Raw genomic sequence first — 18234 nt, forward strand, 5'->3', positions numbered from 1 at the left:
ACGCTTCTCAGTAGGAGGTTTCATAAGAAGAAGAGCCTTTTAGCTAAGATACTCAATCAGAATGCCATTAGGACCCTCCTGAAGCATAAGGTTGGTAGAATACACCCATTCCCTAATAATGGAAAATTGAAAGAACAATTCGATGCTGGCTTAGCATTGACACGGTCCATTGTAGCCGTCAATAGAGCTCGGTTGCAGCTGGAAGGTCCTCCTACGACCGAATTAAATGTTCCTGTGACGGAGGATGATGTCTCTGAGCCTTTAGAAGGTGAGGGACCATCTCCCTTAAACCACACAATCCTTGTTAAGAGTAGACAACGTCATGATATAGGCATTACGTATGAGATAAGAGATGATGAAACCTTTGAATTGATATATGAGGATTATTCATCACGAGTTGATGTTTCAATCCATGAATTACTTATCAAGAAGCATAGCTTGTTAGTGGCACGTACTGCCACTGCCACATCAGTCAGAATAACGACCGGAGATATTTTATATGTCTGTGGTGTGGAACGAGTTATTTTTTGCAAAGCAGTTCATACGAAATAGTGTTGTTATGATTGTTCATATATATTTCAGTATATGCATGTTCAAATTCGTAATATTTGACAAATGTTTACCATTTTTGTTTTCCTAAATGCAAGGATCCATCGAAGAACATGGTCAGAAGGAGGGAATTTTTCTACACGCACAACACTTGCACACCTTGCCATGAAGTGAAGTGCAATGCAAGCATACTTCGAAGCTTAGGAGGCTATGCTTCAAGTGGGGTGAAGTGGTGGGCAAGGAACCTAATACACTAATGCTTCTACACCAAGATAGAAAGTTAAATAGGCTCCTTACAGTTGGTGAAGCTAGCATAAAGAATGAAGACTACGTGTATGCTTGTCCAGAAGTATGACATTGGTTGTTGTTGTAGGCAAGTCTAATTTATGTTAGCTAACAAATAAGGGTCAAATTAATGTAGTTTATGTGGTCAGTTTGTCACTTTTGTAGGCCGTTTCAGTTTTAGTGAAATCAGCACAACAATCAACAAGTATGTTATGTATACCCCTTTTGGTGTATTAGAGTACGGGGATAGTTGCTTTGTTTTCAATTAATTCAAGTGAATCAACTCATGTTTGTCGTTGTAATCGCGTAGGTTGACTGAGTTTGTCTTCATTTTCAAACTATTGGCTAACTGGGTTTATATTATGTATCGTACCGTAGATCTTTTCAACGATCTCTATGTAATGTAAGTATCATAATTAAACGTTGTTGTATTAATTTGCGTTTTGTTTCGTTCTTTGTATTGTAAAATTGAAACAAAGAAAGAGATAACTCAGGCTAAATAGTTTATCCTAAATACAGGTGTATTAGTTGTAGTGTTAAAAGTACGGTGAACAAGTTAAAACATTACACAACCGTAAAGGTAAGCTCATACATAATTGGTTACATTCATGGTTTCATATTGCGCCAAGATTAGAACATTTGGTGGTCACTGGTCCACTCCTGGGTGGACATGTTGAGCTCAAAATCATCACATGGCAAATCATCAGTAGGAGTGACAGCGTAGAACTGAGTGTAGGGGTTCGGTTGTTTCCTCCTTTTCACCTGCAACCAAACCAGCATTAGGTATGTATTGCCGTAAGAAGATAGCCTTTGGACAGATACATTAGCAAGTTCCATACCGGTAGTTTAGTTGTTTGGAGTGATTCATATACAAATCCTACATGTGCTTTCTTCTGGGCTCTATGTCATACAGAGAAATTAACAACATAAGCAAATACTGCCCCGGTCAGTGAATGAAAAGAATGGATTCACCCAAACAAACCATAGTGGCACCATACACATACCTTAGTGTTTTTCCCTTTGGCTGCATTGTATCCTAATTCAGACAACGCCTTGTTCCTTGATCCCTTTGGCCGACCTCTAGGCTTCTTTTGAGTGACTAGGTTTTGGATTACATTTCCTGAACTTTTTCCACCATTGAATTCAGAAGTATTGGGCATACCTTTATTACCCCATCCAGCGACATTATAATTCTTGGGTATAGACTTAGGAGTGCCTTCCGGTGGAGGTGGATTTGATGACCCTATTTCTGATCCAAGCCCATTTTTAGCCATGCTTTTTGCACGACGCTCATTAACTTCAGTTTGGATCTTCGTCATTGCTTGTCTGACTGCCTCAACTGTTTTGTCATCAATGGCAGCTGCTTCATCACACAATGCCTCAAGGTCTGGAATTAACTTGTTGTATGCATACATTCCTCTATTTGAGTAGGGTCATGGTATGCAACTTTGACGCGAGTGTGCTTCCTCAACACATCCTTTCGCCATCAATTTAGCACAAATTCCGATGGAATTTCTGTCACCAAGTTTTCATCCCACACTCTAATGACATGCTTACGAAGGATCCCATCCTTTTCGAACTTCCTACAGCCGCATCTAATATGTTTAGTGACAGGGTTAAAAATCAGTGTGTAAAACCTCCTGGAATCAGTGATGATTTCCTCATTTGAACCTTCTCGAACAACCCAAACGCGATCTAAAACCAAGTACTGAATTTCAACTTCACTGATAATTTTCTCCTCCTTGATCTGAACATATAGCATCCTTGCACATTCTTTTTGAAGTTCTTGAAACTTCGCATCAGTATATATTTTTTGAAAATACTGTTCCACTTTGAATCCACTCACAAGTCATCTAATGTACTTGGAATCCCTTGCATCAACATCTTTCTCATCCGTAACCCGCTTCTTCATCGCTTTGTTATATTTTTCAGGAAACTCGAATAGTTTTGTTTTACGGGTGACAAAGCCATCGAAAAAGCGGTTAATGCTCTCTACCCTCTGTGTAGTTTTCATACCTGCCCAAAATTACTCTTTCATGTAGGTCGGCACCCACATGTGCCTCTCAATAAATAGATCTTGCAGCCATTCATTGTCCTCCAACCCATACAACTTTATTGCTTCACATCATCGAGTTTGAAATTCTTCTACAGTGAAGCTGTCATATATTATATTCTTCAAAGGGTTCTTGAAATCATCGTACCTGTCATTGCATTCAAACAAAACTACGGGTTCACTGTTTCACAAAGTCAGCAACATAAATCAAATTCTGGACAACAGTAAAAGGTTAACCTGTATGCTAAATAAAATTAGAACAACACAAGGGTTGATCCACAAGCATTGCAATATAATGAACAACAGTACTTGTAACAGCTTGAACAATGACATAAAAACCAATGACAACCACATTGTAGAATAATAAAATTAACTTAGCCTACTGCAACAATGCCAAAAACCAAATCCTACTCTAGTTTCTTAATAAAGGTCACTTCATGACATTACATTAATAAGCCAGCCAATTGTTTTGTACATTTTAACTATAAATGATTATTAAAAGTAACAAGTAAAACCAACAAATAAAACTCATAAATTACAATAAACAGCTATAACCAATAAAAAACAGTGAATGAAAAATGTACCAAGGTAGGCAATACTTACAAGGCACACTTGCCAAGTTTCTCTGGAAATTTCCGCATAATATGCCATATACACCATCGATGGCGTGTATTAGGCATCACTTCAGCTAAGGGCTTCTGCATAGAAGCTGCTTGATCGGTGAGGATGGCATTTGGAGCTTTATTACCCATACAAGATACCCATTGTTCAAAGATCCATCTATAGGTATCACAATCTTCACGAGAAATGAGGGCACACCCTAACAAAATAGACTGGCCATGGTGATTAACCCCGACAAAATTTACAAAGGGTAGCTCGTACTCATTTGTTAAGTATGTGGCATCGAAGAAAACCACGTCTCCAAAGTCTTCATAAGTTACCCGGCTCCTTGCATCCACCCACATGACATCTTTTAATCGACCATCATCATCCAACCTATTTGCATGGTAAAAATTCTGATTATCTGCTTGCATGTAATCAAAGTAGTCCATCATGGCTCGTACATCTCCGCCAGCCATCTTGAGCCGCCTTTGCTTGTACAGTTCATGCTGAAGATCCTTGACACTTAGCAAGTTTCCATTCTCAGTGCCTAAACAACCGCGAGTTTGGGACACGGAGAGACCTTCCTCAAAAAATTTAATCAACCTCCTTCGTACCGTTGAAGTCAACTTCTTCATATGATACTCTTTAACCAAATTTGCCATACTTGGAGATAGAGTATGAGTATGCTCCAACACAACAGTTTTCAAAATCCAGAGCCCATCAACGTTTAAACTCCCATAAACCCTAGCATTGCACTCACATTTCTTCGATTTACGTTTTCCATGTGCAAGCTCTGCCTCCCCTATAGCCCCATTCACATTTCCAAGACTTCCCTCAACTTCCATGTACTTTGCCCTTTTCTTTGCCTCACGCTTCGCCCTCATGTTGGATGCACCCAACATTCGCACCTCCAAGTTATTCCCCTTCTCACTTTTGTACTAGTGTATGATCCTTGCACTCTAGTAACGCTAAATCCACAATGCTCAGCATATGTTTTGTAGAACAACTCAATTTCCTCCCAAGATTTAAAAAGCATTCCAACTTTTGGAGGCGGAGCACAGGTAACCCCACTCCTCTTATTGGTAGAAACTATACTCTCCAATGTCTGGATTGTCTCCATTGGGGAAGGGCATTGAGTTGGATTGCAAGTTTTGTCATTCATAAACAACGTAGTTGTATTAGTTTCAACTGTCTGAGCCAAGGTTATGTCCTCCAACTCAACTGCATTCACATCCTCATATTCTTCCTGCTCATTTTCATCTAGACCAATCTCCATCAAGGAACCAACCTCTTCACAGTCCCTTGGAAAGGGACTTAGGCTATCTTCTCCCAAATCAGACATCTTATCCAACACCTACTACCACATATATCATGTAAAGGTCACACATGCTGAACGAGTACACAACACAATGCACTAAAACACACAATAATCATAATCCCAACTGAATGATTTCAGAAACCACTACATAATTTATACAAAATCATAACAACAAATGTAACACACGGTTGAAATTTGAAAGGTATAGCCTTGGGGAGATAGTCATCACCATAATCAAACAATAAACATATTCATGCGATTTCCCAAGTTACTATAATCATTCAAACAACAAAATATATCAAATTAACCAACAGAAGGGCGCAATTCCAAAGTAACCCAGTACCAATTACTAAAAATTGGGTCATAATTAATCAACTATGGTGAAAATAAACTAACCTTTACCAAATTCAAACAACGAAATATATCAAATTAAGCAACAAAGGTTGCAATTCCACACTTACGCACAACCAATTACAAAAAATTGGGGCCATAATTAAACAAAATCAAATCTCTTATGGTGAAAATAAACTAACCTTCAACGAGGGCCAGAACCAAACAAACGGCGCAAACTAGACACACACGTACACCACTGAAGACGAAAACAACAGATTTCAACCAACAGGAAGACGGGAAAACCACCAGGAAGCAAAGTTCTTTGTTACTGTGTAAAATGCGATTGTGAGAGAGAGTGAGGTATATGGCCTATTTCGCAAAGTATGCAAATTAACGCTTCTTACCTCCGTCAAATTATACTTTCACATCGTCTGTTAACGACAAAATGGGCCAACAATTACAACAACTATTTTTTATTTAAATACGGTTACGTGGCAGCAAAAGGTTGAAGAGAAAAACTTTAATGGGGGCTCGCCTGTTTTTTTTTTTTAGTTTTCGCTTGAAATTTGAAATTCCGCCACTAATTTACAATAGCGCGTTCAATTTCTACGACGACTTAGTATTTGTACATAACGAAATACCTACTTGTCATTTGTGGGCTTAATCTTAAACCAACATTATTAACGAAGACAACCAAAATTTGTCGTTAAAGAATGACAATAACGACCAATTTTTTGTGTCGTCGTTAATGATATTAATTTTAGTAGTGACCCTTCTCACAATCCTTTGCTAAATTTGAGCTCTGTTATGTGTTTTTGGCGATGCAAACTTTATGCTTCTTATCATTATGAGTAACTACGTACTCTGTCTCCTCCTCATAGTCAACAACATCTAAAGCATAATCTTCTTATTCTAAAACATAGTTAGCATCATTAGAATTTGACCCACTTATCATCTCATCAAAGGAAAAATCATCACCTTCCTCAACCATAGCTTTCATTTTCTCTTTATTGGTATGTTTGCTAGAAGAAGCAGCATGAACATGCCTCATGATTTATTTGAGGCTAGACTGCAAGTGGTACAATGCAAAAGGATTAAAAATGTAAATTAAATAATTACTAAACTCACCAGACTCAAAGATAACTTAAATCACCAGAAAACAAGACTCCTCAAATTGACATAAGTTGTTTTAGACACGTCGTTAAATGCTCAAAACTCTAAGTCAACAACATTTATAAACACTCAACCACCCTAAGCATGAGCATAAAGGTAAGTCAAGGGTCGATCCATGAGGAATGGGAGTTGAAAACTATAACTGAAAGGAATGGTATCCTTCAAACAAGTGTATTATTCCGATAGAGGATTCGAAATTAATTGGAAAGCTAATTATTCAGTGAGGTCAAGTGATCAAAATGCCTAGCTGGAGGGCGCTTCCGATCAGTATTATTAATGAATAATTAATATTACAGCTTAATCTTGATTGAACCCTTCGGGCCACACCCAATCGTGTAACCGAACCAAATCGACGAATTAATCCGAAGGATTAAATGAGTCAATAGAGATTTACAAACAAAGACCTCGGATTACGAGCTAAGAGCGTCGAAATCGAGCGTTGTGCGTCGAGTCGATTTTAGGAATCGACGAAGATGAGAAAAATAATCAAATAATATATCGTGCTAAAAAATATGAGGATAGCATGAACCCTAGCCACGCCTCGGATCGAAGGCAAGTGGCTAGGGGCCGCAAGCAACAAGGCACCAAGCCACCGCAAGCCCGCAGCCCTCGCAAGGCCCAGCTAGGTAGGCCGTGGCGTGCGGGGCTGGATGGGGCTACTTCGTGGGCCTACGCGCCACATCACCCTAAGCCGAGCTGCCAGCAAGGCCAGTAAGAAAGTCGAGCTTGCGAGGGGGCTGCTGGGCCTACGCTGCTACTGCTCGCTTGCGGGTGCCGTTGCTGGGCCTGCGTGTGCGCATGGGCTTGCGATGGCATCCGTGGGCTTGCGGCCATGGGTTGGCGTGCCTAGCCTTGTGGCGCAAGGTTGCCAGCAAGGCTGGCTTGCTGCCCAAGGCCGGGCAGCTGCCCGGGCTAACCAAGTAGGTAGGGGGCAAGCCTTGCCTTGCTTTCCAAGGCCTAAGTGGTCCTTCCACCTACTTCTTCTTGTGTGATAACACTTGTAATTTGATTATTGTTTCATGGATATTTAATTTAATTTGGAATTAAATTAAATTCTAGTTTTTCCTTTTTACCAACTATCCCACATTGAAAGATGATGGGATTTCAAGGGAAATATTCCCTATAAATACCAATCATTTGGCATTTGGGAAAGGCACTTGACTTGGTGAACTTTAAGGGATCTCCAAGAAGAGAAAACCTTTGTTCTGATAACTCTAAGTTATTTTTGGTCTAGCCCTGACTAAGCTTCGGGGTAGGGACCGGTGCGGTTTGGTAGCAAGGGTGTGAGCCGTTGGAGGTTCTCGCACTTGCGAAACTTGAAGCTTTCAAGTCCAAGCTCAAGGTTGAGCGAAGCACTCTACAAGGTGAGCATTCTCTCTCTTCTCTTATGTTTATGTATATTTTACATGCTTTTATTTATGTTGTAATTATTATGCATGCAATCCGGTTATCGGGTTTTGTTTCTGCGTGGTGTCAGACACCGCAAAACCCAACAGCGGTATAAAAGCCTCTTGCATTTAATTTTTACAACTAAAAAATTAATTAAGGTGATTTAAAATGGATTTAAATTTCTTGTTTAGCATCCTAATTAGATTAGGAGCTCGTTTTTAATTGGATTAAAATCGTATTTATGCTGATTTTGGATTACGAACTCCGATTTTTACTCAAAAATAGTGAATTTTGGGTGGAATCGACATTCTAAGTCAAACTTTACCCCGATCTGTGTTTAAAAATGGTCTTCCAGAACCCAAAATCCACCAGAAAGTGGTTTTTTGAGGGGTTTTTCGTTTTTGACAAAAAACTATAAATTTTTAAACCTTAATTTATTGTGGCATGCAATTGTTGGATTATGTGTTTGATTATACCATTAATCTTCTGCAATTTTAACCCTTCTTAAGCATGTTTATGAAGTCATAAATGGTGCTTAATTTGGTTAGCTCTTATTTTCACATAAACTTGCAATTTCACATTTTTGCAAATTAATTGCTTGGAGTGTGGATGTTTATGGTGAAAATGTATTTTTGAAGCCCTTAAAATGTTAAAGATTCAATCTTTAATTGTTTATTTGGTTGGATCTTAACTTTCTAAATTCCATAATGAACTACATTTTAGTTTTAATCAATTTAGAGTTGATTAAAGTCTTAAATGTTCAAACTTGTGATTAAAATTGATTACTCTTCATGTTGGAAGAATGTAATTTTTCAAATTTACACAAGTTAGTGTTAAAGAAATTTTTCATTAGATGATTGTGTTTATTTTTCCAACTCCTTTTGTCAAATCTCATTGTTAACTTATGTTGGTTAAATTAATTGTGAGAATAGCCTTCAATTTTGTAGCATCAAGTTGAGCCAAAAATAATTTAAATAATGGTTCTTGAATTAATTTTGGTTTGAGTACTAAAATTGAATTTAATTAAGTTGGACTTGTTTTACTTTCATATTGCTCAATATTGGTTCTAAAGATAATTTAGAATTAATTTTTTATGTCACACAAAAAAATCGGAATAAAATTTCGAGGCACAAGCACGCAAATCAAGGCACAAAGCCTCAAACATAACTCTCGGCCAGCTGGGCTGCTTGCGCAGCTCACATGTGGTTGCCGAGAGTGCGCGGCATGCTAGTGCAATGGTGTGTGCGAGTAGCTCCCTTGGTGCAGCAGCTTGGTCCGAAGTAGGCTAGCGTGTTGTGTGATATGAGGTTGTTAGGCAGCACGAGCCCGCACAGCAGCGTGGCCTTTGAGGCCACCACTTGCGTGCGTTGCAAGCACGCTTCTAGGGCCAGCATAACACGCGAGCGATGCTGTCAGCCGCTAGCACGTAGCTTGGCGCAGCACCCAGGCATGGCAGCCCGGGTTTGGTGCCTAGCAAGCCGAGCCTCGTGGCTTAGATGCTAGGCACTCAGCCGTAAGGGGCTATTAATTTTGCGATTTTGCTCGTTTTCGTTTTAATTAAAACGAGGCTAGGCCTCGGTTTTTCTCGGCACTTGCAAGATTTTTGGCAAAATTTTGAGTTAACCGGCTTAATTAATTTTAATTGGATTAATTTGAATTAAGTTGGATGTGGAATTAGTGGGAGCTTCGTTAATCGTTTTGAGCTATTATTATTGCGTTAATTCACATAATCGGATAACAACTTTGGCTAGTTTTAATTGGGCGCGTTAATTGGATTAACCACCTAAGTTAGTAACTAGTGTTACGCTTATTTTGAATTGTTTCTTGAATTATTTGTAAAATGTATGGGCCGTTCACGTTAGTGAATGGATGAATGGAATAGATATTCTAATGCCGGTTTTACAAAATGGCAACTAGTGGGGCCCGACTAGGATAGTAAATACGGACTGCATTCTGTTTTGTATTTTTGTAAATCTAAATACAGACTGCGTGCCGTTAAGTATTTTTATACTTAAATTATTTAGATTAGTCCTAGCTTTTCTTGGAGTTGCGTAATTGGTGGTGATGTCTCGAAGACGACGTTTCTAAGAAGACGAAGTCGAGAGGATGCAACGAAGGCCCTTGAAGATTTGAAGACTCAAGTTCAAGGGGTCATGCTAGTTGCCAAATGCATCTTAAGTTATGCGTTTTATATTTTGCTTATATAATTGCGATGTTAGATGCATGTTTAGGATTTCGAATGTTGAATGATTAGTTTAGTTCACTTAAATCAACCAACATAGAAACCCTAAGTCCCAAAGAAAATTGAGTTAAATCTGCCATTCCAATATGACACTTACGGAACTAATGAGAATAGTAATGGGCTATGCCAAGCAAGGCATTACTACTTTCCTAGGGAAGTAAGGTATGTTGGTGCGCTTGCCAAAGCAAGGCATCATATACACGTTAGTTTTGATTAGACTCAACGATATCAGTAAGGAGTCCTTAAATGTTGTGGTAATGGAGATAAACGTCAAGAAAGCATTAGATGCGACGTTTCATCGAACCAAGAGTAGCTTAGAGCTATTAGCAATTGGATTGCTTACCTTAAAATATTAAGTGTTAAGACAAGCCAAAGCATGCTTAATGATTTTTTTATTTTTGGGGTCTTAGAATTGTTTCATTCTCGCCTAAAAGGGACAATTTTAAATGTGTGGATAAAACGCTTAATAAGATTGAAAATTTGCATGTATGCTTTAAATTTCAAACTTATTGGTTTTATGAATGGTTTTTCATTGCAAATCCTTTCAATTGTAGAATCATGTCTGCAACTAATACCAACAACAACCAATTTTCACTCTGTTCTATTCTCGATAAAGAGAAGTTGAATGGGACAAACTTCCTTGATTGGCAAAGGAACTTGCGTATAGTTCTCATGTAATGCATCTTGTTGGCCACAATGTCTCCAGATCTCCAAAAGACCTTCTTTGGAAAGGAGACGGATTTTGAGATCATTTCAGAACTTCAGAATATGTTTCAAGAGCAGGCCCGAACTGAGAAGTTTGAGACCCATAGGCAGATCCTTGAAATCAAGCTCAAGAAAAGAGAGCTGGTCATCCCACATGTACTTAAAATGATCGAATTATTTGAGATGATGGAAAGGCTCGACGCTTGGTACTCAACCGAGATGGCAATTGACATTATTCTCAACTCGCTGCACAAAGGCTATAATCAGTTCAAGATGAACTATAATATGCACAGCATGGAGAAAACCCTCATCGAGCTTTATGGAATGTTGATGCAAGCCGAGTAAACACTCAAGGATGAGGGGAAGCATGATATGCTTATGGTCATGAAGGGCAAGCCGTTCAAGCGCTCGGGCAAGAAGAAAAAGAAGGTAGCCTCTTCTCAATCCGATTTCGAATGTTTCTACTGCAAGAAGAAGGGATATTGGAAATGGGATTGCCTCAAATTCAAGGAGGATAAGAAGAATGGCATCATTGCTTTTGGATCAGGTATATATGTTATAGACCTTAACTTTACTAGCAAAGATTCATGGGTATTAGATATTGGATGTGGCTCACACCTTTGTTCCAATGCTCAGGGACTAAGGAAAAGTAGAAGGCTAGTGGAGGGAGAAGTGGAACTCCGGGTCGGCAATAGAGCAAGGATTGCGGCCGTATCCGTTGGGACACTAAGTTTGTCTTTGCCCTCTGGGCTTGTTTTAGAACTTAAACATTGTTATCATGTTCCAAATATTACCAAAAACATTATTTCAATTTTGGCGTTGGATGCCAAGGGATTTGAATTTCGGATAAAAACAATAGTTATTCATTTTATCTTGATAATGTTTTATATGGTACGGCACATTCAGAGAATGGTCTTTATGTGCTTCCACTAGACAAACAGGTTTATAATGTTAATGATACCACCAAAAGAGCTAAGACCATTGAGTCGAATCAAACCTACTTGTGGCATTGTTGTCTTGGCCTTATTAACATCAAACGCATCAAAAAACTTCTTCATGAAGGGATTCTTGATTCATTCGACTTAGAGTCGTTTGAAAATTGTGAAGGATGCTTACTAGGCAAGATGATAAAGCAACCATTCTCCAAATTGGGAGAAAGGGCTAGTGACTTATTGGGTCTTATACACACGGATGTATGTGGACCAATGAGCAGACCGCAAGAAATGGTTATCGCCATTTTATCACTTTCACGGACAACTTTAGTAGGTATGGCTATGTCTACCTCATGTCGCAAAAATCTGAATCTTTTGAGAAATTCAAAGAATTTCAGAGTGAAGTGGAAAATCAGCTTGGCAAGAAAATCAAAGCACTTTGATCGGATCGAGGTGGCGAGTATTTGAACTACGAATTCGACGATCATCTGATAGAACATGTAATTCTCTCAGAGTAACTCCACAATGGAATGGAGTGTCCGAGAGGAGAAATCGAACTCTATTAGACATAGTTCGATCAATGATGGGTCTTAGCGATCTTCATTTCTCTCTCTGGGGACACGCACTTCTAACCGCGACACTTACACTGAACCGTGCTCCGTCAAAAGATGTGATATGAATTATGGACGAAGAAACCTCCACGGTTGTCTTTTCTTAAGATTTAGGGTTGCGAAACATGTGTCAAAAGACTCGTATCTGACAAGCTTGCACCAAAATCTAACAAGTGTTTCTTTGTGGGCTATCCAAAAGAAACAAAGGGGTATTACTTCTACAACCAGTCTGAGAACAAAAATATTTGTTGCTCGAGATGGTGTCTTTTTGGAAAAGGAGTATCTTTCCCAAATGACAAGTGAGAGGAAATCGAACTTGATGAAGTTCAAGAAGGTGAGCAACAAAGTCAAACTGACAAAACTGACAATCAAAGTGCTTTGGAAGCAACTGTTGAAAATGGTCAAGGTCAAAATGACAAAGCAAATGCTCAACCTATTACCCTACGTAGGTAGCAAAGGCCAAGATCTCAAACAGATAGATACCTCGGTGTTGTCTCAACCGAGAATCAAGACATCCTAGTTATGGATGAAGATGAGCCAGCAAAATATAAACAAGCTATGACGAGCCCTGACTCTGAAAAATGGCAAGAAGCCATGAAATTCGAGATGGACTCCATAGTTGAAAATCAAGTCCGGGACTTGGTTGATTTGCCCGAAGGTAACTCACCTATCGGTTGCAAATGAATTTTCAAGTTAAAAACGGATAAAGATGGAAATGTATATGTATACAAAGCTAGATTGGTGGCAAAAGGTTACAGGAAAATTCACGGCGTTCATTATGATGAAACCTTTTCGCCAGTCGCCATGCTTAAGTCCGTCCGGATTATCCTAGCAATTGCCGCATATTATGATTATGAGATATGGCAAATGGACGTTAAAACCGCCTTCCTTAATGGGATTTTGTAAGAAACTATGTACATGACACAACCGAAAGGTTTTATAGATATAAATAATGTTGGGAAGGTATGCAAGCTTAAGAAGTCCATTTATGGACTAAAGTAGGCAAGCAGAAGTTGGAATTTGCGATTCGATGACGCCATTAGTGAGTTTGGTTTTATCAAGAATCCAGATGAGTCTTGTGTTTACAAGAAGTTCAGTGGGAGTGACATCGCATTCCTTGTCTTATATGTCGATGACATATTACTCATTGGAAACAGCATTCCAATGTTGGATTTTGTACAGGCTTGGCTTGGAAAGTGTTTCTCAATGAAGGACTTGGGAGAGGCACAGTACATATTGGGCATTAGGATCTATTGGGAAGATCTAAAAGGATGATTGGATTGAGCCAAAGTACTTATATCAATAAGGTACTGGAACGATTCAATATGGAGGAAGACAAAAGAGGCCACCTACCCATGTCACATGGCATAACACTCAGCAAGAAACAGTGTCCTAATACACCTGATGAGCGAGAGAGGATGAGTTAGATTCCATATGCTTCGCTTATTAGATTGATCATGTATGCCATGATATGTACTAGGCCGGATGTATCGTATGCCTTGAGTGCTATGAGCTGATACCAATCAGACCAAGGAGAAGCGCATTGGACTGCAACGAAGAATATCCTAAAGTACTTGAAAAGGAACAAGGATAAATTTATGGTCTATGGTGGGAGTAAGGATTTGGTTATTGAAGGTTATAACGACGCAAGCTTCCAGACTGAAAGAGATGACTTCAGGTCACACCCAATTGTGTAACCGAACCAAAGCGAAGAATTAATCCGAAGGATTAAATGAGTCAATAGAGTTTTACGAACAAAGACGTCGGATTACGAGCTTAGAGCGTCGAATCCGAGCGTTGTGCGTCGGGTCGATTATAGGAATCGACGAAGACGAGAAAAATAATCAAATAATATATCGTGCTAAAAATTACGAGGATAGCACGAGCCCTAGTCACACCTCGGATCGAAGGCAAGTGGCCAGGGGCCGAAAGCAACAAGGCACTAAGCCACCGCAGCCCTCCCAAGGCCCAGCTACGCTGGCCGTGGCGTGCGAGGCTGGCTGAGGCTGCTACGTGGGCCTGCGCGCCACATTACCCTAAGTCGGGCTGCCCAGCAAGCAAGCCGAGCTTGCGAGGCTGCTGCTGGGCCTACGCTACTGCTGCTCGCTTGTGGGTGCCGCTGTTGGGCATGCGTGTCCGCGTGGGCTTGCGGTGGCATCCGTGGGATTGCGACCATGGGCTAGCGTGCCTAGCCTTGTGGCGCAAGGCTGCCAGCAAGGCTGGCCTTGTTGCCTAAGGCCGGGCAGCTTCCCGGGCTGACCCAGTAGCGAGGTGGGGGGCAAGCCTTGCCTTGCTCTCCAAGGCCAAGGTGGTCCTCCCACCTACTCCCTCTTTGTGTGATGACACTTGTCATTTGATTATTATTTCATGGATGTTTAATTTAATTTGGAATTAAATTAAATTCTATTTTTGCCTTTTTACCAACTATCCCACATCGAAAAATGATGGGATTTCAAGGGAACTATTCCCTATAAATACCAATCATTTGGCATTTGGGAAAGGCACTTGACTTGGTGAACTTTGAGGGATCTCCAAGAAGAGAAAACCTTTGTTCTAATAACTCTAAGTTACGTTTGGTCTAGCCCCGACTAAGCTTCAGGGTAGGGGCTAGTGCAGTTTGGTAGCAAGGGTGTGAGCCGTCGGAGGTTCTCGCACTTGTGGAACTTGAAGCTTTCAAGTCCGAGCTTGAGGTTGAGCGAAGCACGCTACAAGGTTGAACATTCTCTCTTTTCTCTCTCTTCTCTTATGTTTATGTCTATTTTGCATGCTTTTAGTTATGTTGTAATTATTATGCATGCGATCTGGTTATTGGGTTTTGTTTCTGCGCGGTGTCGGACACCGCAAAACCCAACAATAACCTATGGTCAAGCTACTTTGAAGCTTAGGTAAGGGCGTAATTGTGTTAGCTATACTACCAAATGAGCTAGAATCACTAGAGTAGAAGCAATATCACAAGCACTAGGGATTAGGATCTATCCACATGCAATCATGATAGATTTACTAATTGGGGGGAAATCAAATCAACCAAACATTGCAAGGACTAATAGTAATCGCAATCGAAAGAATTCAAAAGGTTATCTCCTAGAAGTTAAGCTAGGTTTCCTTTGAATGACTAATAAGGAGAATTGGAATTTAAAATCAATTAATAAATGTAATCCCTAAATCAAGTGGTCATGTCATTAGAAACTATAATGCAATCTAGTATGGAAATCTAGGTTAGCTACTCCTATTAAGCCAAACACATGCACAATTGTGTCAAACAATTTAATAACAACATTTCAATCAATCAAAATCCCATAAGTAGCAATCATCCATCATTCATGCATGCTTCACCATCACCCTAGCAAAGAATCTACTCACTAAGCATAATGAATTGAAGGAAGAAAACTAACTTATAATCATCATCAACGTCATCATAATTGCAATACAATTTAATCAAATTCAAACAAACAAAGGAACTTGAAATTGCAACAATCAACAAAATCAAATGCATAGAAATTGAACTAAGAAGTAGAAGAATCTTACAAACTTGATTGAACAAAGGAAATTGTGCTTGAATTCAATGTAAATGAAGATAAAAATTGTAATCAACAAATTATCTCTCAAGTTTCTCTCTCTAAAATTCAGTACAAAATTATGAAAATTCAAGTCTCCCCTAGAAATAAAAGGAAAAAGCTATTTATAGTATAAATAACTAGAAGGAAATAAGGTAGACGTCCAAAATAGACCCAGCCGGGTGCACCATCTCTCGAGCTTGCACGCCCGCGAAGATCTGGGTACGGAACAGAGACCCCAGGTGGCGCGCCCGCAAAGGAAGGATGCGCACCCACGCTACTGGCTTGCGCGCTCTCGCATAAGTGGTGCGCGCCCGCGCCACTGGAGTAGGACACCTTCCATGGTGCGCTCTTGATGTAGATGGTGCGCTCCTCTTGATCGTCACTAGGCATGGCAATCCCGAAATGGAGTTCACGGTGGGTTCAACACCAAAATCTTGTGCGAGTGCAGCATGAGAGCGCAATCACCAATTCTTAAAGCTAGCCATTCCTTGCCTTGTGAGCTATGTATGAGCTTCCACTTTGCACTTTGAGTCTCTTCCAACCCGGAAAATCATCGTGATACGTCTCAGGCTATACCTCATACCTACAATTAAGAAAGAAGAACAAATAAAGGAGAAAACACGAGAAAATCTACAAAAATAAGAGAAAACACGAAATAAGCAAAGAAAAGACAAACTAAGGAACAAAAGAACAACACTAAGGGAAAAGAGGGAAAGAAAGCTATAAAAAGAAACCAAAAACATCCTAAAATACTACCAATTGAGTGCCATAAATGAAACTCATAACAAATGTATAATCTTAAACCAAAATTACACTGAAAAATACTCTGTAACATACTTTATGGGGTTTAATTACAAATAATCCACTCACCTCCCAATTACCTGAGTCTGTTGAGGAGTCAGCATACTTCTAGGATACCATGACGAACTGCATTAGAACTACACACAAAAAAACCAAATCAATAAGTTCAAAGACCAATTTACACACACACCGTTCAGCCACAACAACACAACATTCCAATTTAATAAGAACAACACAGAGCAATTTACCAACATATACAGCCGCAACATGATTTCCCAATTTAATGGACATTTAGTCTAACCCAAAACATGATTTCCCAAGTCTAATGGGTCATCAACCCAACTACTAGAATTTTACATTTAATCTAACCCAAAACGTGTATAGATTCACACAAAACTTTGTTTAATATACTCACTGACAAGGTGATTTCCTAAAAAAAAACAGTCACCAACTTGAGCCATTACAATGGAGCAAAACTAATACAACAAAATTTAATACAATTGTATCAAACCAATACCAACAAAGTAGAAGATGGTATCAGCGCAATCCCAACTACGCACCAACAATATCACCACCACAATGTAATATCAAATTTCCATTCCACACCTACATAGTATCTGGGTAATACATCAACAACAACATTCCTCATAATTCTACACATTATTTTTAGAAATTGGACACAAGCAATAAATTAACAGATAGTTCGACATCCTAATACCCCAAATCCAGGACCGATGTTTCAATTGACACAGAAATCACGTCGCTCGCTCCTCCACGTTGCCGCTTCCGCTGCTCATTCCAAGGTTGCATTCTTCAATTTTTTTTTTTTAATTTATATTTCTGTTTTTTAGGGTTTTCTTGGTAATCAAATTCAATTTTTCTAGGTTTAGTTTAGGTGATTGAAATCATAATTGAAGTTGATTGAATATGGAAGGTGATTATTAACAAGGTTAATGTTGAAGTAGGTTGGGCGCACGTTGTTCATTCTGCTTCTAAAAGGCTTGGTCAGGGAAGGGGGTGGCCGAGTTGTCGTCTACTAGTAGTGGCAGGTGTGTGGGTTTTGGTTTTTTCTAATTTTATTTAAATTTATGACCCCTAAGTCAGAAAACTGGCCACACTAATTAAGGCCCTGTTTGGTTGGGTGTAAAATGTTTTCAATGGAAAATGATTTTCGATGAATAACATTTTCCATGAGAAAATGTAATTTCCTACTAATTTACCATTGTTTAGTTGTATGTTAAATGAATTTCCTTTTTAGGCTTTTTTCATTGTTTGGTTTAACAGAAAATCAACTTTCTATTTTGGTTTTTTTTATTCTTTGTCTTTCCTATATTTGTAAGGAATGTCTTACTAGTTCTTTCTCATACCATAATAATAATAATAATAATAATAATAAGTCTTTCCTTTATTTTTAAGGAAGGACTTACCGGTTCTTTCTCATGCCATAATAATAATAATAATAATAATAATATATCTTTCATTTTTTTTTGAACGGGATCTTTCATTATTTTGTTGAGAATAAATAAAAATATTTCCTTATTAGTATAATCGGTTGGCCAATAATTATAATAATAATAATAATAATATATCTTTCATTTTTTTTAACGGGATCTTTCATTATTTTGTTGAGAACAAATGAAAATATTTCCTTATTAGTATAATCGGTTGGCCAATAATAATAAT

At 39.0% G+C, this 18234-nt stretch overlaps 2 protein-coding genes and 1 long non-coding RNA gene across 3 annotated transcripts; all 3 read right to left on the reverse strand.

Moving 5' to 3' along the window:
• Positions 1-2320: 2320 nt before the first annotated feature.
• Positions 2321-2848, reverse strand: LOC110687081 (protein FAR-RED ELONGATED HYPOCOTYL 3-like). Its single transcript, XM_021863712.1, has 2 exons — positions 2697-2848; positions 2321-2597 (listed from the first exon to the last, which is right to left on the reverse strand). The coding sequence occupies exons 1-2, from the start codon at positions 2846-2848 to the stop codon at positions 2321-2323; spliced, it is 429 nt and encodes a 142-aa protein (XP_021719404.1).
• Positions 2849-2959: 111 nt separating this feature from the next.
• On the reverse strand, positions 2960-4374 carry LOC110687094 (protein FAR-RED IMPAIRED RESPONSE 1-like). The gene is made up of 2 exons (XM_021863721.1): positions 3491-4374; positions 2960-3035 (listed from the first exon to the last, which is right to left on the reverse strand). Exons 1-2 carry the CDS (start codon positions 4372-4374, stop codon positions 2960-2962), a joined length of 960 nt encoding a protein of 319 aa, XP_021719413.1.
• Positions 4375-15436: 11062 nt separating this feature from the next.
• LOC110688248 lies at positions 15437-17906 on the reverse strand. The gene is made up of 3 exons (XR_002504531.1): positions 17270-17906; positions 16621-16688; positions 15437-16333 (listed from the first exon to the last, which is right to left on the reverse strand). It is a non-coding gene; the product is annotated as an uncharacterized LOC110688248 (long non-coding RNA).
• Positions 17907-18234: the final 328 nt, after the last annotated feature.

The sequence above is a fragment of the Chenopodium quinoa genome, unplaced genomic scaffold (assembly GCF_001683475.1).
Source record: "Chenopodium quinoa cultivar QQ74 unplaced genomic scaffold, ASM168347v1, whole genome shotgun sequence".
In the NCBI taxonomy this organism is placed as follows: domain Eukaryota; kingdom Viridiplantae; phylum Streptophyta; class Magnoliopsida; order Caryophyllales; family Amaranthaceae; genus Chenopodium; species Chenopodium quinoa.

Bases quoted from the DNA above. Each gene is read 5' to 3' on its own strand.
- LOC110687081 (XM_021863712.1), bottom strand. From the start codon at position 2,848: ATGAAAACTACACAGAGGGTAGAGAGCATTAACCGCTTTTTCGATGGC. The intron at 2,598-2,696 runs GTACATTAGATG...AGAATGTGCAAG, and splicing joins GTTGATGCAAGGGATTCCAA to GATGCTATATGTTCAGATCA.
- LOC110687094 (XM_021863721.1), bottom strand. From the start codon at position 4,374: ATGAGGGCGAAGCGTGAGGCAAAGAAAAGGGCAAAGTACATGGAAGTT. The intron at 3,036-3,490 runs GTAAGTATTGCC...ATGCAATGACAG, and splicing joins AAACTTGGCAAGTGTGCCTT to GTACGATGATTTCAAGAACC.